Below are 27,590 nucleotides of genomic sequence, written 5' to 3' on the forward strand. Positions count from 1 at the left end.
AACACGTGTTTAATGGAAATTGCTTCGAAAATAACTTTTAAATTTTAACATCTACGCAATAACGAATAGAACAAGGTTAGGTAAGTTATAAATGTAGGAATTCACATACCTGTCAAATATTCAGACTTACCTAAAATACAACGATGCTAGAAAATAGATAAATACAGGTCTTTTTTCTTACATGCAAACTATCTAAGATGCGTCGAGATTGTTTTCTCAACTTTGATGGTACCCGCCCGCTTAGCTCAGTATGGAGAACGTTGGTCTACGGATCGCGGGGTCGCGAGTTCGATCCTCGGGCGGGGCGTATGTTCTCCGTGACGATTTGATGAAAGACATTGTGTCTGAAATCATTCGTCCTCCACCTCTGATAATTCATGTGGGGAAGTTGGCAGTTACTTGTCGAGAACAGGTTTTTACTGGTACAGAATCCAGAAACACTGGTTAGATTAACTGCCTGCCGTTACAGGATGACTGAAATACTGTTGTAAAACGGCGTTAAACCAAAAACAAACAAACAAACAAATCAACTTTGATGGTAGTAGTAATTCATTTGGTTGTTTTAGGTTAAATGCAGGTTTTTTCAAACGTATTTCAGTTATGTAACGGCGTGCAGTTAACCTTACCATTGTTCCTGGATTCTGTACCAGTACAAACCTATTTTCTGCAATTAGCTGCCAACTTCCTAACATGAATCAGAGGTAGAGGACGAATTATTTCACACACAATGTCGTTTATCAAATCGTTACTGAGAACATACGCCTCGCCGGAGAATCAAACTCATGGCCCCGCGATCCGTAGATTTGCGCTTTCCTTACTGAACTAAGTGGGCTTGGGCAGTGAGAGAAATTGCCATTTATAAAATACGTTTGTGAGAATCGATAAATACAGCTTTACATTATAATAAAACTTTAGAAGCATAAAACGCATCCAATCAAAAAAGTAGCAAACTCGATTCATGACAGGTAATGATATATGCAATAACTTTCACGCCCCCAGCACCGACTTTGGCGGAATTTTATTGTATTACAATTGATTGGACCCCATGATCCCAACGGGCCAGGAAACATCAACAATACCGATTCCAAGCACGGACAGACTTTTTTCAGCCGCCACACGGCATATAAACATTGCTGTCGTGATAGATTTTGAAACATATCAGAAGCTCGTTTGGAAGCATAAGAACGCAACTAGTCAAGATAGTAGCAGACTTGGATGCATAACCAGTTGTATTGTTCTGAGGTGTTAGAACAGTTTTAACAAGAGAACCTATAGTAGCAGGGGGATAAGTAATTTGCCCAAAATGATGCTGAATAATGAACAGAATATTCGGAAGCTTTCATCCTTCACGTTTTGAAACAATATCTGTCTGCTTCCAGTTTCCATGGTTTACATAATGCAGCGTATTATAGAAATTAATTTTAGCTTATCTGAAATATTTTGTTCGGAATTTTTTATCGTTACAAGATCTGACTCTGACAAGAGTGATTCACGCATCATTATAAAAATGGACCCCCCATGTTTCAGTATATTGCAACAGCGGATTATGAGAAAAACAAATAGTTCAGTGACTTTCAAAGCTTTTGCTCAAAACACGAGCTAAACACATTTAAATGGTGAAATGGCATAAGAGAACAGTAAAACATCTGTCCAGAATCCAGCATGTATAATTATGTTTGATTTTGTATAATTCATTGTGTCAACTTTATTCAAAAATGTGAATTTGAAAAAGCGTTTAATTACTATGTTGCAAAAACTATTGGATAGTAAGTAAGGTGATAGAAGTTACGACCAAGCACACAAGTAGACTGAATTCGTTCTTGTTTCTAACGAAAACCTCTTACAGGAATGCAAGAGAAATAATGGATAACGTAAATAATTCCTTTATGTTTTACGTGTAACGTACAGTGGACTCAACACTGAGCTTTCTGGCAAAAATTGTTTGTCCGTGTGTCAACAATTTTAATAATAATAAATTGAAAAACACATTCAAGTACATTGTACATAAAACTTACACAGAATATAAGTGATTTTTGTAAGCTTATTTGAGTGACACCAAGTTTTTGTTATCGAATTAATCAAAGTTTTCATATTTCGTACTGGTAATCAGTAACAGGCCACACTCCTTTTACAATTTCATTTTACTAATAAATAATTCATACGTTCTCGAGACATACACACGTTCGATAATAAGCCGGACTGCTTAGAAAACTCGGCAGTATTAACGGTCAAAAAGTCAATACCACGATAACACATTATGGTCACATTGCTAGAGCATCCATAAAAGACACATGGCATAAATGTAGCACAATTTTTATCATTGATATTATGATACTGGAATTATATTAGACAACAGTGCTTTATTTTATATTTTTAAGACATAAAAGACCAGAATTCATGAAAAGAAAACAAGAACCTTACACAGGATGTATACAGTCACAGGATTTCGGACATAACTGCTCCAATAACAGCTTAAGGACTCTTTGAAACTTACAAAATCTCCTCGTATATTAAATCAGAGCTGTTATATTTCGATCTTTTCGGATCGTTCAGTAGGACATTTTTCTTATGTTTAATAGTGGAAGTTTTTCACCTTGAAGACTTCGTTAAAGGTGTTTCCACTACACCGGCTCTCATGGTTTTGGGAATTGTTTAATTAAGAAATAATAGATATGTTCCTATATTTTATCAGTTAATAAAATATGGGCAGGAGTTTGGGTGCGTAATAATTAAATCACGAGTGCGTAGCACGAGTGATTTAATTATCCGCATCCAAACGACTGCCCATGTTTTATTAACTGATAAAATTATTGGAACATATTTATTATTTCGATTCTAACAACGCAAATAATTCGCATTTTACAGTACTACATTTTCAGCGTAAAACGTCATTCGGGTCATATGCTGTTACAATTTACACCCTGTGGTTAGAGAAAGTTGCATAGCCAATGTAACGTATAGATATTTGTTTCTTTTTATCAGAAGTTTGAGAAGTATTTATAATTTAGTAATCTAACAGCTCGCAAACTAATTATGAAGAGAATCGTCAAATAAAGCGAGTTGACCCTGTGTTACAAGTTACGAGCTTAACTTTATATGACGTCACATCATTATGACGTCATACTTTATGTCATACATTTATGACGTCACCGCTGAATCTTAATTAAGCTAATTGAATTCGCTTGTAGAGATCAAAATGTGTTTTACGGTCCTACACATAAGTCAATATGACATTTTATCATATTTACGTTTTTGAGATGCTGTTTTCAACCGTTTGGCCTTGAAATAATTTGTATGTAATGGAACTGAAGAAGAATCTCTTATTTCACAATCATAGGGGGTGAAATGTAACAGCCAACCATATTTTATCGTAGATTCATGTATAGGCGATTTTGCTATATGTTTATATACCAATTGCTGCAGATCGTGTTAGAATCAGCATTTGGATATGGTTCTTATGTTTTAATTTTGTCTTTTGACAGTTTCTGTGATATTCAGGCTCAATAATCTCTTATTTCCTTATCTTCTCTTTAAAGTTTAGTTTTTTACTTTCTCGTTTAGAGCTAGTCCATTATTTTTGAAGGGGACCATACTTCGCTTTCTATAGAATTTCATTGCAGTACTAAGTTACAAGTATACCGTATGAACACATCTGCGGATGTATATTAATTCGGTACTTGTAACATGTGTAAACGTTGATATAACAAGCACCTCCACCACAATTCTTCTTCAAGCTCCATCAAACCGAGCATTTTCATTTCTTTGGTGTTGGTCGACCTGTGGGTTTCCACTTTTTCTATTCTTCACAAAACGTATATAGTCCGGTATTATAATCGACAAGATAAGTAATGTAAGAATAATCTAGTTCAGCTTGGTTATTGGAGAGATTCCTTAATAGCAAATGGGTTATTGCCTTTTTTGTTGATTAAAATTGTCATAATTCCCATTTTTTAACAAATCATTTTCCCCATCCATTTTTTTTGTAGCTACATTCAAGACACTCGTACATAATATACATGGCTTCAAGATCTGGAACGCATATGATAATTTGCAAAATTGCTCATATAATATTGGATTTTTAAGCCCTTACTCTGTCAAAATTGCCATATTCCACACTATTTTGACAGTTTAGGTCACAGTTCTGAAGTAATCTCCATGAAACAATGAATGTATATACGTAAAATATCTCATACAGGTACGATAAATAGAAAAATTGCTGTAACAAAACCGTAATTATGATCTTTCAATCATCTTATTCTCAATATTTCACATTGTTATAATAGTATTACAAGCTCGTATTGATTGAATGTCTTCGTAAAAGATAACGAATAGTGCAATGCACCTAACTCTATTATAAATGAGCATTGAATGAACTTTATTTTCCCAATAGGATAGGAACAGAAATAATAATAAAATCTTAATAACTGGCAATATTGCCCTTATAACACCAGAGATATTACCCTTGGAGTAGTAAAAATTGATATTGTGCACGTTGTTAAAACATAACATTCCGCATTTCGTTAAATTTACCCTGATTACAAAAAGGTTTCGTTTTTTTTTTTCGTGGAGAACTGCGCTCATACAGTTGCGCAATATCTCGATATATAAATATTACAAAGCTATAGATGCTTTTCACGTTGTACAGATATTTACCCTTGGGCGCCGTTTCGAAGGTCGTGCTACTTTTTAAACAAGGATTTATCGCAGTGTTTTGAAATTCTGTTTCGTCATAAAGGGACAAGTAATGTTGATTAAATGATACATGTCAATGCTTTCCTCGCGCTGCTGGTTATTAATTCTTTACGGGTTATCGTAATATACCATGTTTAGAACAGAACCTGCGTGAAAAGGTGTACATTTTCACTTGTACTATACCTTTTTGCACCAAAATTGTCAGTTTGATGACAGTTCTGTTTTGATCTCTGCGTCAAAGAACATAACAAATCAAGAGTTTAAGTCCTGTGAGGCGTCTACTGATTACCCTAGTCTTATTTCAGAGCTTCAGCTGTTTTGCTCATCATTTTGAGATTCCCCATTTCTAAATTATCTTCCAAATCCAAGAACATGTCCACGTAAGCCATGTTACAGTTTTGCTTGAGGAATAGTTACGTAGTGCCGCAATACTATATGTCGTAAAATAACGTTTTATCAGTAATTTATGTTCTGTTAATCATTACATTTATTATACTAACTATAGTTATTTCAATACACATAAGCAGTACGGGTTTTATATGGCCCGGATCTGTCTAGTGTAGAAGTCTCTGCATCTTGCTTTGATAGTTTTGTGCAGATAAAAGATAAAAGACCTTATTGTAAACCCACACAAACGATGAATCATAATTCAATTCCTTTAATCATTTTTTCTTAGTTATTATTCATTATAATGGCAAGACATCAGAAATGCAAGGAATGGACAATACCTGTATAGTATTTCATTTCATTTGCTTTGACTGAATTAGATTGTTGTTATCTGAAATGAAATATGTAGTAACAATAATTACGTTATATTATTGACTCATAACATTTCTTATCTTCGTTTAACACATACAAAAGATTGATATCACGGCACCTGTCTCAGAAAATCTACCACTTCACTGTACTGAAGTAAAAAAGAAAAAGTCGTAGTGCCAACAAGTTTGATAGTTTGATAGTTTATTTTCAATATTCCATTAGGCCAAATGGCCCATGAGGATATACAATACATGATATATGGCAAGACAGTGTACATCAAATAAATCTATATGCAACTGAAGTTAATGTGCGGAGAAGGTTTACAATGCATTGCAAAATAATATCCTTAATGCGTGATAATATCAATGCCTAATAAATAGATAATATTGAAAATTACAAAACCATGCGTTTTACAAACCACACAATCTTATGATACATTTTCAGACGAGTTTTGTTTGAAGTCTAGTTTTGCAAACTCTTTGTTTTATAGACATATTTGACAAACTACAACACGGTAGTTTGTGTAATAAAATGATTACCATATATTATTGTCTTTATTAGCAACGGAATCATACGCTGACCTTGTCGAAACGAAATACAAGATCAACATATTACTCAAAACTAAAGAACTTGTGATTTATAAAACACATTTTACTCTACATTTGTTATAGTGTAAAGTATACACAGTCTCAAAAAAGTTTACATACTAGGAGGTCAACATTATTATGGCCAAAACAATCTGAATGTCACATAACTGGAATAGAGTTAGTACAAAGGATCAAATTATTATAACACAGGTCAAAAACATAAATAGTAAATGATACATACAAGTATAATGAGCACAATATACAGTCAGCATTATAAATAAGACTGAACTTATATGTATTTTCTAATCAAAATAAAGGCACGATTTACTATGCATATTCCAAATGATAAAACTATACATGAGTAAAACATACATATCAAACTCTTTTTCAGTCATCAATTCCTATAAGTATTATTATCGGCATTTAACTTTTCTTTTCTAAGTTCAAAGGCACTGTTTACGAATTTTCCAAACTTCCGTGCTAAGCATATGTTATCCGTATTTCAGTAATTCAGTGAATTTTGGCATATTTGGCCTCTTCCAATAGTAGCTTGGTATAAAACGTTTTCTTAAATCAGTATGTAGTTTACATTCCAATACAAAATGAAATTCGTCTCCTAAGACATCGCAAACGAAACATTTTCTATCATTCAAAGGTGTACTACTTGGTTTAGTCCATCTACCAGTCTCAATATGCAATCTATGAGATGATACTCTCAGTTTAGTAACACTATTACAAAATCGATTCACATTAACAGAGTTGAGATATGTTTGAAACCTAAAGTCTGATATTTGTCTATAAAACAGGGCCCTACTTGAGTTTTCTAGCCTACTCGACCAATTTTGTACAAACTGATATTAACCTTTGCTTCACATGATATAGAAATAGGTCAGTGTTACCAACACTTTGCATTAACCATGCGTCATAGAAACCTAATGTACATAGAAGATTTTTAACTAATGAGCACCAATTTGTTTTATTAGGGTTATCTTCACAGTCATTTTTCAATAAAGAGTATACTTTCTTTACATATTTGTTTTCATTTGTATGTAGTATTTTGACTGGAATGAGAGCCTACCTAGCTCACCATGTATAGAATCATTTTATGTAATCTTTTTCACGCCTAAAATGCGTTTACAAAACTGCATATGTACTCTTTCTACAGCATTACCGTGTATGAAACCCCAAACCTCACAAGCATAATTCATAATAGGCATGATAAGTTTATCAAATAACTCTAATCTATAAGAAAGCTATATGTATATTCAGTACCATACCAGAATTTGCTTTTTTAATTTAAAATTTAAACAAGAGCTGTCACTATTAGTGACAAATGCCCCTGAAGCGTGCCCAAGAATGCTAAGTTGTCTGCACAAAATATGCCAGAAAAGTTTAGGTATGAATTACTTTGTGACATTGACCTTGACCTGAGGGACCTGGGTCATAAGCATGACTAACCTTCTCAATATGGTTAACATTAATTTTGTGTCAAATTATTTTCAAATCCCTTGATAAATAGCAGAGTTATGGACCAGACAAGAAAAATACCATGTTAACCTTTAACCTCTAAATGTGACATTGACCTTAGAGCTAGGGGTCTGGCTTTTGCGCATGACACATTGACTCATTATGGTAAACATTTATGCAAAGTTATTTTTAAATCCCTTTGTGGATGGCAGATTTATGGACCAAACACGAAAGAGACCCTGTTAAAATTTGACCTCTTTGTGTGATATTGACCTTGGAGCTAGGGGGTCTGGGTCTTGCGCATGACACATCGTCTCATTATGGCGAACATTTATGCCAAGTTATTTCAAAATCCCTTTAAGGGTGGCAGAGTTGCATCCCGGGCAAGAATATACACGGACAGACGGACGGACAGTGCGATTTTAATATGTCTACCTTCGGGGGCATATAAAGTATGACAAAGGCTAGGTCTGAATTATTATACCAGCTTTACAGCAACATAAATTACAATGTAACTTCTAAAATGTTTTTCATCTTTACTTGTAATATGATTTTTTTCATTTGTGATTTTTCTGTTGTATTTCTCCTATCATTTCAGTAACAGCAGCATTCAGTAACAGCAGCACATTATCTGTAAAACACGCCGATACAATGACAAAAAACCCTTATGCTGACAGGGGCATATTTTGTCTCCAGCGAAAGCTTCTTTTTTTAAATACTTTGGACCTTTAAGCAAAATATATTACGTGAACGTTTTGCACAGTTCTCAGTACCATGATGTTATAACTTGTTAGACTGTTCTAAAATCACCAACCCTGACATAATGGCAAAGACGTTTGATAAATGCAGGTAGGTACAGTTAGAACCATTGTGTTTGATTGACTTTCCTATCGGGCATTTCATCGCTAAATACGTGACAGCTCTGTTGCTTAGTTTATTTGTAACGACAAGCATCAATAGTCTTTTCTAAGATTATTGCACACACTCATAACATTTATAACATTTATAGCATCATTCTGGAAGTGCATATAAAAATGTGGTGCAAGCTTCACATACAAAATATCAATTTGGATAACCATGATAACAGAGAATGAAGTTCATTTATAGAGATACTGAATTGATTTGTACTTAACAATGTGGATATAATGTCTGAGATATAAATTCGAGCAACAGTGAAGTTTGTGTGGTAAGATTATAATAAAGTGCTGACGCTCTGTCTTTTTTTCTGATATCACTTTTTAGATTGCTTTCTCTGCATCCAAATAATCTCCTGATAGATTTTGTTATTGATCTAAATTTGAAGTTTTCGAATGCTGATACAAATCATGTTATAAATCGCCTTTGCCAATTCAGATTTGAAGAACAATTGATAAAAATAAAATACAAAGTGAATGTTGTTTCTGCAAAATGTAATTAAATTATTTTATATCGTCTTTGATCTTTTATAACGAATTTATTTATTATCCTTATATGATCACAGGGTATCTAATGTATTTAAATGCATTTTGATTTAAGGTTATACCTTCGTATTCAGTGCGGTTTACAGATTATTTTTTATTTGCAATAACTATTTCATTTAAATTGTTAATACGACTGACTTAATACGCAACAGTGAGCAAATTATCTTGTTCAAAGGAATTGGTAACTATTTTACTGCCTGTCACACCTCTGATCTCGTCTAATTGAAATGCGGTATAAATAGAGAGATTGTGTAATTGTTCACAATTTAGCGTGTTTATCGTTTGAGACAAACAGGAATAAATCGTGGTAAAATTATTTTAATTTACAATCTTAATCAAGAAAGGGGTTTCATTAATTGAAGCATATCTACGCTCGTTCACAGTTAAATATGAAAGAAAACTAATGACTACGTTTAATGTTTTCGTTCATGCATAGAACGTAGGGTTTTTTAGTAAACCTCCGCGTTTATCGTTTTCAAATTAAAGGTACGTTATTTCAGATTGGAGCATACTTCTTAGATCATTTGAAATCCATTTAGATCGACGGCAATCCAAGCATAATGATTTTCTACCTATCATGTTTTGTATATTTGAGACAAATTAACTTTGCTTGTGTGCACTCAAAGAGTTTCTAAAAGGATCTATGTAATAATTGTTAATACGATCGCTACAAAAAGCTATATCTTTTATCGGATGGGTTTATTATGTTACGCCGTGGTAAAAATGTTTAAATAATACCTTTTTGTGTTTAATTAGTTGAATATCATTGATTAATTGATTGCTACCTGTCAACGACTATGAGCGGGTTATCAAACCAATGGGTAAACAGTAAAAAGGTGGTTGATTTGAAAACAATTGATTAAGGAGATTAGTGGGCTGTCTATAAATCCGTGTTATGTTGTTTTTCAGAGAGCCTTGAATGAGATTAGTTGCAGTTAGTTTGTGCGATGGTGTGAGAGAAGGCGTTTACTTTTACGCTGTTACACCGACGTGCATAGGACTGGGCTGGTATCTGTGGACACAGGAAGAAAAGGAAACTAAATAATTGAAGAGGTGTATTGAGGAGAAAAGGACTCCTGTGCTGACTGTTTTTTATATTCTAGGAGGAATAAACAAATATTATGTTATACAGACGGTGAAAAAAAAACCTGATAAATATTTTGAAAGGATAGTTGAAAATAAATAAAGGTAAGTGCTGCTTTATCAATATATTGTAACATTTTTGCAAAGTTTCACGCCTTTGAAATATCTTAACAATTAGGAAATTAAAATGAAATATTTTGATATTGTTAGTTATATGTAGAAGTAAAATACAATATATATATATATATATGATTTCCGTAAGTTTCTTCAAGACAGAACATCTTCAATGGTAGCTATAGAAATCATGCAGAGTAAGATGAGGTGTCTGCCAAACTGAAAGAAATAAAATATGTAAATGCTAATTCCAGAAGAGTTTGGGAGATATTTACTGCTGTTTTATTCCATGCCGACCTAAAATCTCCATCAGACATTTGCCATTGGTATCTAAATGGATATCATAAGCGATATGTTCGGAAACCGTATAATGTTGAAAGGTATTAGCAGGCAAAATATATGAGTTTGTGCACGTCAAATCTACTTAGGAGTCTGCTTTGAGAGAAAACAGTTTGTCATTTACTGCAGTGCTGCATTAATGAATTGCAAGTGGTTACTTATCAAAAACCTTGAATCAAAAACCTTGATTGCCGACGTCTATTCTAAGAGAAAGCCTTTAGCACGGTCTCGGTTTGAGTAGGTAGATTCTCTTAAAGAATTTAATTGTCTATTATGTTCGTAGATAAAGTTTTTACTTCTTCTCAGACTTCTCGGAACACTCTATATTAGGTATACAGAATGACGCTGTATTATCTGCACTAAATGACACCAAATATTATCTATATCACATAGCTGAAGTAAAAAAAAAACAACAACAACAAAAGGTGCCTAAAATCAATTAGTTTCAATCAATGAATGAAAATGCTATGTTTCGCAACAAGAGTTTACAACCACATCATCACAAATTTAGTCAAAACCAATTTTTTCAAGACCCTACTGTGAAATACAGTTAGAATAATTTTGGCTGACACAGCTAAAATCATGAAAAATGTTTGCTTTTAAAAGTGGTAGCTACGCGAGCTGATAAATAATTGTTGTTTAAAATAAACAACACAGAAACTGTTGCAATAAGAACTTCAGACACCAGAACCTTGCACCTCTTATTCAAAGTTTTTGCCTCTAATATTTACGCAGAGTGCACATCTGTTGTGAACAGGTTTTGGTTGTAACGCCTGTGTTAGCTCTTTTTCATCTGACAGTTGAATCAAAATTATACAGACTAAGCAGTTGCAGGATTAATTAATTTAAACTTGCAAAATTCTGCTAGTTCAAACTTTTTAAGAAGTAGCTATTATAGCAAATGAATAAATTTCAGATGAACGAAAATAACCTGAAGGATACTATTCTGTGACCTTGAATCAATAATATAAGAATAGTCACTGATTGTAACATGTTTGTGAGTTTCAATATTTATGCATAAACATGTATACTGCTTTTACAATTATATGATAAAAATTTCAGATAGGAAATAAATCAATTAATTTTATATAAAATTAGAATTTAACATTTTAGATGCAGTCGTGTGATTTACATATGCGTATAGTTTGAAAATTTATAAAAAAAAAACCTTCTTTCTGACCGATTTGATAGTAGAATTGCCTATAAATATATGAAACCTATTTTTTCTAAAACCACAGAGAACAAAGTGTGTGCTCGTTATAGACAATCTACTTCAAGATATTACGTATGAAATAATCATTTTTGACAATGATCGTTTTGGTTCGACTCTAAATCACCTTGATTCTCGTATCTTAAAGGTTATCTTGCTATTGTTTGGCAACATACAAATTGTTTGTTAATATGTGCAGGAATTTATTACAACGGTTGTAGTATATCAGTCACGCTTTGTTTCTAGGTTACATATGTTATTTTTATGTGAGATATGTTTTATTGTAATTGTTGTAATTGTTACTGTTTCTATTCGCCAGTGTTTCTTGTATTTGATCATATTGGATTGAACAATTGTTCCTGCACCAAACTGCTCTAGGCATTGCATGGAAAATATATTTTTTACTAACTACTTCTTTCTTTTTGAAGAGATGTTTTGCATGAAATTCTCCGTATATGATGTCACCATTAATGGTATTATATTGTACGATAGCACTGCTTGAAAAGAGCTTTAGGTGTTTTAATTGCTCTGCAGATGTTCAGTTGAGTCAACCATTTTATGAGAAAAGTGGTTCATCATAGTATGGTTTCATCGTCTATAAATGCTGTCTGTGTTTTGTAAATCTGTTTTTATATAACTGGTGATTAATAAAACATTTCAACATTTAAAACATTACATTGTTGTACATGTTTTTTTTAATATTGGTAATGATTAACGATTTATTTATGAAATAACTGTATACAGGTTCTGATCTCAATAAAGACATTACATGAATTAAACTTACTACTTAAGCTTAAACTTTGAGCGCATGATTTAGCTATTTATTAACTTATGGTTACTAAGTTCGTAACACCTGTTGTTATATCACTCAAAATCGAGAAGTTCGTATTCATTTATTGGCTACACTCAAACCTTTAAAAACGCATTTCTATGAAATAAAATTGAAAGAGTAATAGCATTTCATCAAAATCGCTATGAAAAAGCTACACTAAGCGTTAAAACCGTCCGTGGTAAATCAAATTGCCTCGTATATTTTCTTACGTTGAAAGATGTCCAATTCTTTTAACCGCAGCGAGTCAAACAACACAGGTTTTTTATAGAGAAGGCTATATTTTACTAACCATTAATGATCGCAACCCTCAAGAATGTTAATGTTTGACTCTAATGACTTTGTAGGTGAATTAAGATATTCTGTGTTACAAGAGAAGTTCGTTAAAAAGTATTCAACTATAATTACACAAAAGCTACCGATAACAGGTGTTCAATTTACACAAAATGCGCATATTTTGGACCTGTAATATCCGTGCCAAAATATTTCCAGTTGTATTACAATTGCATTACAACTGTTTTAAAGTCTGGATTAGGTTCAACTTAGTGTCATAGTAAGTCAAGTGTTATCAATGGAGCTGTCGATAGCTGTTCCATTTTACAATAACTGCATTTGTCATGCAATAGGAATAAAAGACTAATTTGTATGCTCTCTTTGCCCTGTACAGGACATTATGTACATATGATCTATTATGAAAGCTTGGGAAAATCTATTTTTCAGTTAGAGTAATGATATTAGCATTTTACTATTGCAATTTAATAACATCAGTTTTAGCCGTTGTATATCGGTCAGTTGTAACCAACTGATGGAGAAGGAATAAAGACTATATCTAACTTAACTAAGCAAAATAATAGCAGACTCGGTTTTTATCAAATCTGTTCATGAGAAGCTATAAAATATGCAACACCATTCATTACTCTATAACTCCGACTTTGCAACAAAAAAAAATGGATTCCATGATGCCCAATGGCAAAAAAAAATAACTTTGTGTCTAACTATACCTGGCAAATATTGTGAGCGCCATAGGGCATTTCAAAACTGCTATTGTAAATGTTTATATAAACCTTTGGAAACAAGCAAGTTAATTTTCTACTCGATTGGACTTACCCCTGTTCATAGGTTTACTGACAAGACTGGCAAGCAAGACAACGCTGTTGTAATTCTACATCGCCCCTTGTATATAATGTATTTAAGTTGTATGTTATACTCTGTTTGATGGATAAAGAAATCTTCACTAAGCATAACCACTATGTACATATAGTCATTAACTCATTATCTTCAAAAAGAAGTAGGTAGTCACTAATGTGATAACAACAGATATTTGATTTATTCATGGAATTATATCGAAATGTGTCGACATATTAGCCGATGTAAAAGATTATATATCAGTTCAGCAAACCAAGCAGTTTAGTATCCTGCTACACTTAAATTTTGATAGAGATTGCTATATTTTGTAGGGCTGTCATTGATTGGGTATTAGGCATATCAACGATACCGATATATCAGAAGACAAATATCGATGACACATCGATATATCGATTATTAAGTTAGATTAACAACCTATTTGTTCATATGCATACTAAATATCTTCCTGTAAATGCTATTTTTAGTTTTATTGCCTACTTTTCGTATTACTGTTTGATTGTGTTGTATTGGTATTTATGAAAATAAAAGAAACAAATAAAAATTAATAAAATCTTTCATTTTTATTTTGCCTTCACTTCTCTTTAGCATTTATCTAAATTTACAACTTTGTAAGCTTAATTGTTTTTGAGGGTCTGAGTGTTTATCTGGATAGTTTTTTCTCTCTGTAAAATATCGATTTTTGAAAATTGGAATCGATAATCGATCGACAAAAAAATATCGTTGATACATCGATATCGTTTCTATCGATGACAGCCCTAATATTTTGACAGTCAGGATGTAGTAATGATTCAGTCAGTTAAGGTGTAAGATATTGTAAAATATTTGATTGTCTATAACTTATAGATATGATGGTATTTTAAGTTTACGTCAAAACATTAAACATGAGATATAAAGAACGAGTCTGTAGTATTTTTACTTAATGCCACTATATATAACATATTGCATACTTGAAGTAAAAGAAAATATTAAGATAATTAAGGTTATTTGAGCCGCGCCATGAGAAAACCAACAAGGTGGGTTTGCGACCAGCATGGATCCAGACCAGCCTGTGCATCCGCGCAGTCTTGTCAGGATCCATACTGTTCGCTTTCAAAGTCTGTTGCAATTAGAGAAACCGTTAGCGAACAGCATGGATCCTTACCAGACTGCGCGGATGGCAGGCTGGTCTGGATCTATGCTGGTCGCAAAGCCACTATGTTGGTTTTCTCATCGCGCGGCTCATTTTCTTTTAATCAATGTCTTTTGTTACAAGAAAATGCTATGTTTCATATTACAAATGAAGTTGGCAGTTTTTGTCAATATTTCTAAATTATTTTGTTCAAATTCGTAACTCGATTATAAGTAGAACATTCGAAGTAGATATACTATAAAATGTTTCTCAAGGGAGAACGAAACAAGTGTTTACATCCATATCATCAACCAATACACTTGTTTTACTTCAAGACCCTACTGTGAAATGCAATTAGAATAATTTTGGCTGATACAGCTAAATTCCTTAGAAATGTTTGTTTCTATACGTGGTGGTTACACGAAGTTATAAATTATTTGCTGTTTAAAATAAACCATCAAGAAATTGTTGCAGGAAGAACTTTAGACCCATGAAGCTTGCACTTTTGCCTCTAATATTTACGCACAGAGCATATCTTTAGGTTTTGTTGTAACGCCCATTCTGACAGTTCAATCAAAATTATACAGACAAAGAAGTTGCAGGATTAAATCAAATGAAATTTTTTCGGTGTTTCTATTTTTACAGCTTGTTTATTTCAAACAATTTTAGAAGTAACTCTTATAACAAATATTCTTGATTTAGACAATTAAGACTTTACATTATTACGTAAATCAAGAACCTAAAGGATTCTATTCTGTGACATTGAATCAAAAATGTTAGAATAGACATTGGTATCACACTAAAATTGTAACGTTTTTGAAAGATTCAGTATTTCTGTTAATATCTAGTGTAGCTTTTACAAAAAACTTGATTTCCTTCTTATAGGCTAATATATCAACTTAATTTTATTTAAAACTGAAATTTTAACATCCAGATTTGCATGTATGCGTTGAGTAAGTTAATACATATTGTCTTTCTGACCGTCCGTAAATATATGAAACCATTTCCCGTAAGTATTAAAGAGAACAAAATGTCCGTTAGTTTCGAAATCCTAACTTTGATATGATCTTTTTTGATATTATCGTTTGTGATAGACACTATGTCACCTTGATTATCATATCTCAAAAATTATCTCACCACATTTTTGCAACATACAAATTGTTTGTGAATATGTACGGGAATTCATTACAATTGTTGTAATATAACAGTCATACATTGTTAACTTAATATGAGATATGATGTATTGTAATTGTCATAATTGTATTTTTTCTATCGCCAGTGTTTCTTGTATTCGATCATAATGGATCGAACATTATTTTTGTACCCTGCTGCTAGGCATTGTCTAGAATACATACTGTCGCATTTTTTTCAGTTTGAATTGTTCTGCATGAAAATCTCTCGTACGCGGTGCCGCCACTTATAGATAATAAGTGCCAGCATTAGGAAAAAGCCTGGTGTTTCTTTTTCTATTCTTGTCTGCATATGTTTAGTTGAGTCATGAACACTTTATGAGTAAAGTGGTTCGTCATAGAATGTTTTCATCGTCTGTAAATGCAGTCCATGATTTGGTGAATCTGCTGTTTTGTAATGGGTGATTAATACGACATTTTAATGAGATATCAGTTGTGATAAACAGGTTCCTGCATTGCAAATTGCCATCCTTTTTATAGGATTTACTTAGGTATCATTATGCTTTTTCATGTGCACATTTTTTATGCCCCCGAAGGGAGGCATATAGTTTTTGAACCGTCTGTCCGTCTGTCGGTCTGTCAGTCTGCCGGTGTGTCCGCAATTTTCGTGGCCGGTCCATATCTTTGTCATCGATGGATGGATTTTCAAATAACTTGGCATGAATGTGTACCACAGTAAGACGACGTGTCGCGCGAAAGACCCAGGTCCGTAGCTCAAAGGTCAATGTCACACTTAGACGTTAAAGGTCATTTTTCATGATGTGCATTCGTGTCCGGTCCACATCTTTGTCATCGATGGATGGATTTTCAAATAACTTGGCATGAATGTGTACCACAGTAAGACGACGTGTCGCGCGAAAGACCCAGGTCCGTAGCTCAAAGGTCAAGGTCACACTTAGACGTTAAAGGTCATTTTTCATGATGTGCATTCGTGTCCGGTCCATATCTTTGTCATCGATGGATGGATTTTCAAATAACTTGGCATGAATGTGTACCACAGTAAGACGACGTGTCGCATGCAAGACCTAGGTCCGTAGCTCAAAGGTCAAGATCACACTTAGACGTTAAAGGTCATATTGCATGATAGTGCATTGATGGGCATGTCCGCTCCATATCTTTGTCATTCATGCATGGATTTTAAAATTATTGGGCATGAATGTGTACCACAGTAAGACGACGTGTCGCGCGCAAGACCCAGGTCCGTAGGTCAAAGGTCCTAAACTCTAACATCGGCCATAACTGTTCATTCAAAGTGCCATCGGGGGCATGTGTCATCCTATGGAGACACCTCTTGTTTATTCTGTATCAGTAATGATTAACGATGGGACCATACGCCGCTTTTTATGGAATTGCACTCTGTGCATCATTGAAGGTTCCATGTACACCGCCGTATGAATACATCTGATATCTCTATATTACATTCTGTTACTTATAACATGTGTAAAAGTTGAGTTCTGCTCAACCCGGGGCTAGAGGACGTGGACGGTAGCTTGCACTTCCACTACCGTCCATGAACAGGCTCAATCAAACCGAACCTGCAACTTTTTCGTTTGTGTCGTGTTGGGAGACCTATAGTTTTCCACTTTTTTATTTTATGAATTCTTGAACTGAAGTTAGAGCTTATTTCATAGCAATTTATTTACATTCAGCCAGTCACCACTTATTGTTACAGCACGCAAAATAGAGAAGTTCGCATTCATTTATTCCATCGAAATTACAATATTACTGAACAGATATAGGAAAGTATCGAAAATGCTACACTAAGTGTTGAAACCATATCTGGAAAAACAGACTGTCTGAAAAATAATATTAATTGAAGGTTTTCCAATGTTGTTAAAGCAGTGAGTCAAACAACACACGTATTTGTAGACAAGGCTAAATTTTACTAACCATTACTGATCGCACCCTTCAAGAATGTTAATTGATTGACTCAACACATTGTATGTGAAGTAAAACTATTGATGTTACAAGACAAGTTCGTTAAAATCTATTTAATATTATTAAAGAAAAACTACTGGTACCAGGTGTTCAATTTACACGGAATGTGCATATTTTGGCCCTTTATAAATTGTGCCAAAATATTTGCCGTTGCACTACTACTGTTTTCATGTCTGGATTAGGTTCAGCTTAATGTAATACCAACACAAATGTTGAACAATGAAGCTGTCAGGAGTCGCTTCATTTTATAATAACTGTATGCCGTCTATTGCTGTCTTTGCCCTGAAATGTATAGTAATTAGAATAGTGACATTATCATTTATCTATATCAGTGTTGTAAGTTCATATTGACCAGTTGTAACCAAATGATGGAGATGAAGCAAGAAAGAAGTAGTATGAAATAAATTGCAATTACATAACTACAATACTCTCCTTTGGAATCATAGAAGGCAATTAAGCAAAAATAAGGCTCGGTTTTTACTGGGCTCCATAATGTCAAATCAACACTGACAACGCTATTGTAAATCTGTTTTACATCAGTATTATATTGTTGTTTTTTTTTATTAACGTGTGAAGAAACTTTCATTTAATTAATATTAATACCATTAGGTACATATGTGACATATCGTCTAGTTATAATGTGTTTAATATTCTCTCTTATTAAAGGAATGATATTGAAATGTGTCAACATGATAAATAAAACATATATATATTTAACTGTTACTCCTTAAACCATGCTTTTAGTAGCTATTATATCATCAACTTTGTGAGAGCACAGTATATTTAGATAGTCATGATGATGCCGTGATAAAGCCATTTTCTCTGTTTGTCTTTAGAAAGATTTTAAAAAAATATATTTTTTAGTTTCATGCCTCTTTTGTCAAGGTCAGTAAAATCTGTGAGAAATTCTTTCCGAGGCACACAATACAAACGAGCATACTTACAGCCGACTCGGTTTTATTTATTCTTTTAACGAGTTATGAAATGTGCAACGCAATCATGCCCGCGTGAGCCCCGATTTGAATGGTTGGTGGGCATTTTTAGTCGTGAAGTTAAGTAACGTCTAAAAGAAGACCTTTTAAAACCACCAAAATAATTGCACACTCGCTTTTTATTAGCTCACCTGTCACAAAGTGACAAGGTGAGCTTTTGTGATCGTGCGGTGTCCGTCGTCCGTGCGTGCGTGGTCGTCGTCGAACTTTTGTGGACCTCTGAGGCTTTCAGATCTTTGAAGTGTCAATGTATCTTGAGAATGTCAAGTGAACTGTCGTCCTCAAAGTCATAGTCTAAAAGAAACATGTGACCTCAAGCCTATATTTCAAATCTCATAATTGCCAATGTTCTTGTAATACTAGTTAATCTAAGGCTACGTGCCTCAATAGGTCTATAAATAAAACTTACCTCTTAGCCATATATTCAAAGACTCGTGAAATGTCAGATGTTATCTGATTTAGTAGTTCGAATGGTCACGTCATCAAACATCTAGTCAAATAAAAAACTGTGACCTCTAAGCATTTTCGGATCTTAATTGTCGAATTTCTCTTGATATATCAAATTAAAAGTGGGCAGTGCTTAAACTGGTCCCGTAGGTCAAATATAAAAAACCTTTTGTGACCTCTCTTAGGCCAATTTTTCATGGGATCTTATGAAATTGGTCATGAATGTTCATCTTGATGATATCTAGGTCAAGTTTGAAACAGGATCATGTGCGTATCAAAAACTAGGTCAGTAGTCTAAAAATAGAAAAAGCCTTGTGACCTCTCTAGAGGCCATACATTTAAATGGATCTCCATAAAAATTAGTCAGAATGTTCACCTTGATGATATCTAGGTCAAATTGAAACTGGGTCACGTGCCTACAAAACTCGGTCAGTAGGTCAAATAATAAAAAAAACCTTGTGATCTCTCTAGAGGCCATACTTTTCATGGATCTGTATGAAAAATTGGTCTAGAATGTTCATCTTGATGATATCTAGGATCAAGTTTGAAACAGGGTCAACTGCGGTCAAAAACTAGGTCATTAGGTCTAAAATAATAAAATCTTTGACTCTCTAGAGGCCATATTTTTCAATGGATCTTCATGAAAATTAATTGAATGTTCACCTTAATGATATCTAGGTCAGTTTCGAAACTGGGCTACGTGCGGTCAAAAACTAGGCCAGTAGGTCTAAAAATAGAAAAACCTTTTGACCTCTCTAGAGGCCATATATTTCAAAAGATCTTCGTGAAAATTGGTCAGAATGTTTATCTTGATGATATTTAGGTTAAGTTCGAAAGTGGGTCACGTTCCATCAAAAACTAGATCAGTAGGTCAAATAATAAAAAAACCTTGTGACCTCTCTAGAGGCCATGTTTTTCATGGGATCTTTATGAAAGTTGGTCTGAATGTTCATCTTGATGATATCTAGAATAAATTTAAAAGTGGGTCATGTGCCTTTAAAAACTAGGTCAGTAGGTCAAATAATAGAAAAACCTTTTGACCTCTCTATAGGCCATATTTTTCATGGGATCTGTATGAAAATTGGTCTGAATGTTCATCTTGATGATATCTAGGTCAAGTTTGAAACAGGATCATGTGCGATCAAAAACTAGGTCAGTAGATCTAAAAATAGAAAAAGCCTTGTGACCTCTCTAGAGGCCATACTTGTGAATGGATCTCCATAAAAATTAGTCAGAATGTTCACCTTGATGATATCTAGGTCATATTTGAAACTGGGTCACGTGCCATACAAAACTCGGTCAGTAGGTCAAATAATAAAAAAAAGCCTTGTGATCTCTCTAGAGGCCATACTTTTCATGGGATCTGTATGAAATTTGGTCTGAATGTTCATCTTGATGATATCTAGGTCAAGTTTGAAACAGGGTCAACTGCGGTCAAAAACTAGGTCAGTAGGTCTAAAATTATTAAAATCTTTTGACCTCTCTAGAGGCCATATTTTTCAATGGATCTTCATGAAAATTAATTGAATGTTCACCTTAATGATATCTAGGTCAGTTTCGAAACTGGGTCACGTGCGGTCAAAAACTAGGCCAGTAGGTATAAAAATAGAAAAACGTTGTGACCTCTCTAGAGGCCATATTTTTCATGAGATCTTCATGAAAATTAGTGAGAATGTTCACCTTGATAGGTAAAGTTCAAAACAGGGTCACGTACCTTCGAAAACTAGGTCAATAGGTCAAATAATAGAAAAACCTTGTGACCTCTCTAGAGACCATATTTTTCAATGGATCTTCATGAAAATTGGTCAGAATTTTAATCTTGATAATATCTAGGTCAAGTTCAAAACTGGGTCACATGAGCTCAAAAACTAGGTCATTATGTCAAATTATAGAAAAAACGCTGTCATACTCAAAACTGGGTCATGTGGGAAGGTGAGCGATTCAGGACCATCATGGTCCTCTTGTTTTGTCTGTCATTTGGCAATACTAACAAGCAATAACAAAACTACTGTAATTTCATTCCCCATCAGCAATTTACATTTTGTCAGTAATAACAATAAATTATATTCGAGTGTGTTATTTGCATTTCTATGATGGCATTTCCTTACACAAACAATTTGCATTATAACACTACAAAACCATGCAATGTGTTTTATCAATTAATTTTGGTATATCCAGAAAGCAGGTAGCAACTCATTTGGTATTATGAAATCAATACTTGATTTACCAGTAAAAATGTTAATACATGTCAGTTATTTAGGTATTTTATACTGAAAGATTATTCCATGAATACTTCAAACCATTGTCCTACTTTTTATGATATTGTAGCATTTAAACCCCGGTACTAAGATATGAAATTGTAATTAAGTACATTAGCCATTTTTAAGTCCGGATGTTTTGAAACTTCTCTTTAACTCTTGTTTATAAACAATATTGCAATATACAGCAAACACATCAATGAACAAAATACTGCATAATACAAAACGTATGTATTTAGAACAGATCAAACCGTACCAATCATAAGTACAGTAATAATAGTGCCAGTGTCATAACGGATGTAAAATGGATTTTATATCAATTCAGCCTGTGCATACCTAAGCTTTACTGAAGCTTTTAAGCATAGTTAGGCTGTGATGATGATGCAAAAATTCATTCCTTATCTTTGTATATCATTAAAGATTTAAAACTCATTTTGTCTCGTTTTGGCGCCAATAAAATAGGATCATCCAGAGGCCTATTATCAGCCTCGAGTCTGTCGTTTATGATTAGGTCATTACTTCTTAATTATGTTGCAAGTGTGGGAAACGAGCCTTTACATGAAGCTAGAGGCCGACTAACTAGTTAAGTAAATTAGCAAAAATAAACAGACCCCGAAAATCATCCGATTTCAAGCAGATGTTTGAAAAATATATGCATGTACGCATACCAACTTTGAGCTTAACCACCAACTTTTTATTACACAAATGCTAATTTGATTGAGGTAAATAAAAACCACAATATTCGTTTTATTATTCTATCAATGCTTTATTTTCAGACAACATGTTGCTGTTTATATGCGGCGTTGTACTTGTGTGTATAGTACCTTCCGTCATATCTCGTAAGTACTTCCTATATTTAGCCTATTTATTTCATTTGCACTATTTTATGTTTATAGCTCGGATTGTCTGCTTAATATATCAGCTTCATAAATATCTGTTTTAGCAACATAAGTTGTAGACATCAGTCTCAAATGTCCCTTTGGTTTGATTATCTGAAACATTTAACATTTTTCTTATTCCTTTGAAGTTTTTGAGAGATATGTCAAAAGCATACGTGACGTTTATAACGCTGCCTATGGGTTGTTTATTTTTTATGTGAGGGAACAAGAAATACGATGAACATTGTTCTGTGCACAAACCTTACGAACATCTATACCATACAACGAACAATCCTTTTAACGGGGTAAAAATCTTTTTCGTGGGATATAGGCATTTTTTATCGAGCTTACAATTTAGGCGGACAAAAGTCCCAATTCCATTTTAGGATCAGATCTACTTTCATGACTACAGATAAAATGATTTATGAGTTACTGCTGAAAACCTGTTCATATTTTATGTTTGATATCATGCCAGATTGCTTGCCGCAACTCTGTTGCTGATAATGATTAAAATGTTACAATATATAATTGCACCGTCATCATAGAGCTGTAAGCTAGGCATTGGAAAAAGTTAAAGGAAGTCTAAGTAATGTTGATAATGTTGATAAACCATATGAAGCATACATGCTATAATTTAATGTAACTGCTCATTTTAGCAGTGATTTTCATACATATTAACATATCATTGAAAAAAAAACTCCATGGCATCGAACTTTGTTGACCTAATCTGTAATAGAGGGGACCAATTAGAACTGTATTCAAAGGGATCAATTTCTAGGTCAACACAATTAAACACGCTGAACCTTTAATACTACAAAGCGAAACTGCTTTAACAACCAAATTTGGCTGTCGAAATTCCTAAAAAAGAATTACATAAATCATGTAAAACTGTCCAATTTCTATCAGTTTTTGAAGTCTGTTTGTCAAGCACGTATTTTATTCTGAAATTGTCTTTGTTCTGCTTAGTTTGTTAAGTCAAATGAGATGTTATCGTTTATTGATTTCTTTTGTCTTCCTATTCAAACAACCGTTGTAAGTGAAGTTTTTAGATAAGCAAGATAACCACGGTCTATCAGTATTATACAGAATTTGGGTGGTCAAGCGAAAGAGCTATCAGTTTTCTGTTCAAATTAAGACCTATCAATATCTCGTAAACCACGATGTCAAGTACTCGTGCCACCCTGATAGACAATTAAAACGACAATCACTGTATGCTAAATAACTTCCAACATACCTCAGCCGACACAAAATTTGAAGGAATTTCTGACACGTCGCCTTTTCTTAAATACATGAAACAGTCTGTACCGGTCCATTGAAATAAACCGAAGAAGACTGTTTGTGCAAGGTCAACGTCAAAATTATCATATTCATTTTCCAAATGTGACAACAGAAAAGACAATTCATTACAAACATACTTTGATGAACACTGTCACATTTGTCATGCAATATGCATATCCATATGTAAAATACGCCCTAATTTTAAACAACAACAGCATTTTAAGATGATTTGGAGGAAAGTTAAACTCTCTCTCTCTCTCTCTCTCTCTCTCAGAATTGTGAAACAATGAACTCATGTCATATATAAAGAAATCATTTATCTATTTTCCTTAACGACATTTGGTAATATTTCGTACAAAATGATTAATACATTTTAAGATTAAGAACATCATAATGAAAATAACGAACTGTTATTCCAAATATTTGCTATTTTTTTGTTAAGCAATATATATATATATATATATATATAAAGTCAGATCATTGACTATGTATTGATTCTTCGAGTTTCAAATTAAATTCTTAAATGATCATTACTAAATGTTTAAAATACTCGGTCGTTATTTCGAGTTCCTTTCCCATGGTGCAGGTTATTTAAGATTCTTTTTTGCTTATCTCATCCGCATTGCTAGGTATGTAGACCATTAAAATTGCTTTGTACTGCAGTACTGATCTATCATTATAATTAAAACATGCCAAGCGAGCATGAACTTAATTGTCTTTTATCTTTAGTTCCTAAATGAACCTTTGAAAGCATGTAAAGTATCATTTATGAAATCTGCACATTATCTTCAAAGTTAGTCACGGTTTAACAAAACTATTGCTCTGCACTGAGAATCTTAAGATCAAATCATTGCTAATATGCACTAATTATGCTTTAATTATGTCACAATTAGTGTATTCTCATACGAGAATGTATCGTTCAGTTTTTATAAAATATCTGTGGTATCAAAGTGTAAAGAGACATCTTGATTATGCACATTACTGTATACACCAGTGCACATATGTTCATGGTTATTTCGCCGGCGAAGCAACTTATTCATCGCAGGAATGCTTTCTGATTATAAAGTTTCACACTTGATTTACACAAAGTGTACACTTTGTTTAATTTGCCGAACGAACAGTTTAATTTATTGGACTCAAAGGCGGATGATTGTTTAAAATGCAGAATCATAAATATTCTGTAATATCTTTTTTCAACATAGAGCGACAATGAACTATTTCACGTGGTTATCATTGATTTCCCGGTGTATTGCACCTGTTCAAGGTCAAAAGCATTTTAAACATCTTTAAAGCAATCCAAAATACGCACGCACGCCTTATCGAATCAATCTTTTTCAAGTGATTCTGCAATGAGAATGTAATAAGAGGTGATGCAGTGTGTTCTTTTGCACACTACCGTAATACACATCTCAGAAATTACAAAACATGATCTTTTTCTGAAGTTTACAAAATTGATTACGTTTTGAAATAATGCATATTTTCACAATGTTGAAAGGTTTCTTTTCAGAGGGAAAATTTGTATGTCCGGAGGGCGGCTTGGATAGTCAAAGTTATGATGTCAAAGGTAAGAAAATTAAAGGGAGGCAATTTGATTTAAATTCTTTAATATATCAGTTTGTTTGTTGTTTTAGGTTTAGCGCCGTTTTTCAACAGTATTTTAGTTATGTTACGGCGTGCTGTTAATCTCACCAGTGTTACTGGATTCTGTACCAGTTCTAACATGTTATCCGCAAGTAACTGTCAACTTTCCCATATGATTCAACGGTGGTAGACACACTGTCCTTTAGCATTCGCAACGGAGAACATACGTATAACCCGGGGGGTTGAAATTACCACCTTGTGGTCCATAGATCTACGCTTACCCTTTTGAACTAAGGCGGTTTGACCATTTAGTTACAAATAATAAATTTTCTTTGCAGTACGGACTTTTTGTTTCAGCCTGTGGCTCAGGGGTGATTTATGTTTCAGATAATGAATTTTTAGTGCAATACAGATTTGTTATATCAAACTGTGGCTCAGAACATTTCTGAAAATTATTCTTTGACCATTGGTGGTTTAAGGAGGAATATGAACAATGTCTGAACACTACAGCATCAGTGCTTTAGAATTTGCAAGAAATGTATTAATTTTCAATTATCCAAAGAAAGTATTGATGCACGTAAAACTCATTCAATAACTTCTTAAATAATTTTCAAGTTCAGCTGTTGATGCGAATCGATACTTTAGTGGATACTTTTGTCTGTTTCTGCAGCAATAATGTTTGGATATTTCAATTCCTTTTTATATTTTTCTGTAATTTTGCTTGCTTGTGATGTTAAATAAAATCAACATGTTATTTGTTTTAAAAATGTTTTCAACAATATATTAAAATATTAAGACTCGAGGTAAAATAGATTCACAAAATGGTAATAATTTAATGATTTTACCTACCACGAACAAGAAAAGTACTTAACATCTACGTTGAGTGTTAAAGACCTTGGTAGCCATTATCAGATTTCGGCGAGAATTCAATTTGCTGAGAAAACATTTTTGTAAGTAGTTCCAATTATTTTCTCAATTGCGTTTGCAGACATGAACTTTTTTCGCTAATGATACGTCGTGAGTATGGGTATTATGATTAAACGTATTGCCAATGTCTCCAGACAGGGTTTGGAATCTTGGAATGTTGCTATGTACTTTAGCAAAATGCGTAAACACTTGTTAGCGTTTATTACAATGAAAACCAGTGTAATTTCGCTGAAAAACATTTCTGAAATCGCAGTCGTTGATTCGTGCAAAAACAGTAGGTTGGTTGTTTGCTGGGACAAGATAAATAACTGCCTTATTTCAAAAAGAGTTGCATTAATTGAATTGGAAGATTCATTAGCCTTGTAATGTATGATGAATTAGTTTTTGCAATATCAAGACCTGCTGTATTCAGATAAATGAGGTATTGTATACTGCTGCCAAACGCTACAACTTAAGTGGGTTCAACACTGCGCCATTGGATCATACCGGATTACACAACAAATAACGGAGCAAATTGGTGTAGCAATTAAGTAAAATTTACCAGATTTGAAACATGCGATCTCTACATTTTGCCACATAAAACAAGAAACTCCGGACGAAGGTATATTTCAACAACATAAGGAAAAAAAACATATTTCCAATTTAGCGTCACCTTGTTCTTACAGCATGCTTGCTTTTCTACATACTCCAAATATCTATTTGTTCCTTATGGATTTTGCAGAATTTGATTTCCTGACAAAATTCAACGTTCAAAAATTGAAGAAAGAGAGCAGCTATGGGCAATATGGAACCGCTTATAGCATAACGAAAAAGCAAATCCTTAAAGACGAAAGGAATTGGTATGATTTTTTAAAAAGAAAATACTTCTCTTGCGTGATCATAGTCTCAAATATATTTCTGCACCCAATGTGCTTTTTTCTATTTGTGACTGGTAAATTTGTCACTTTATTACAAAAAGTAGTGCATTCGACTGAGCAGAAATGTTTATCTACTTGTTTTTGGTTGTTTGTAGTAAAACAACCTCATATGTTTCATTTTAGAAGTTGTTTGTATATATTGCTATGTATGCTTATATACCATTAAGATACCATTCGTAAAATTAACTATGTTCAGTACACACTTTACATCCTAATATGAAATAATAAATATATATAATTAATAATATACGCTAACAGTGACGTCAAATCGAGTTTTTCATGATTTACTGTTTCACATATAAGTCTTATTAGCAGTAATATAATATTAAGCAGACACATGTTACACTTTCGTGAAATTATATCACAGACCTCTTCTTTTTCATGTTAAAA

General features: G+C 33.4%; 1 protein-coding gene across 9 annotated transcripts in view; it reads left to right on the plus strand.

Annotated features, from left to right (window-relative positions):
- LOC123525056 (collagen alpha-3(IX) chain-like) overlaps positions 1–27,590 on the plus strand; it is a 247,922-nt gene that overhangs the window by 185,094 nt on the left and 35,238 nt on the right. For 7 of the 9 annotated variants that reach the window (XM_045303754.2, XM_053538217.1, XM_045303751.2 and 4 more), the window contains 4 exons: positions 9,875–10,153; positions 22,396–22,458; positions 25,283–25,339; positions 27,005–27,122. In XM_045303754.2, coding sequence (XP_045159689.2) covers positions 22,401–22,458; positions 25,283–25,339; positions 27,005–27,122 — 233 coding nt within the window. In that variant the 5' untranslated portion in view covers positions 9,875–10,153; positions 22,396–22,400. Of the gene's footprint in view, positions 1–8,550; positions 8,692–9,659; positions 9,683–9,874; positions 10,154–22,395; positions 22,459–25,282; positions 25,340–27,004; positions 27,123–27,590 lie in introns of those variants that run through there. The other 2 variants (XM_045303752.2, XM_045303753.2) reach the window with 2 other exon arrangements.

Source organism: Mercenaria mercenaria, chromosome 3, assembly GCF_021730395.1.
Source record: "Mercenaria mercenaria strain notata chromosome 3, MADL_Memer_1, whole genome shotgun sequence".
Lineage (NCBI taxonomy): Eukaryota > Metazoa > Mollusca > Bivalvia > Venerida > Veneridae > Mercenaria > Mercenaria mercenaria.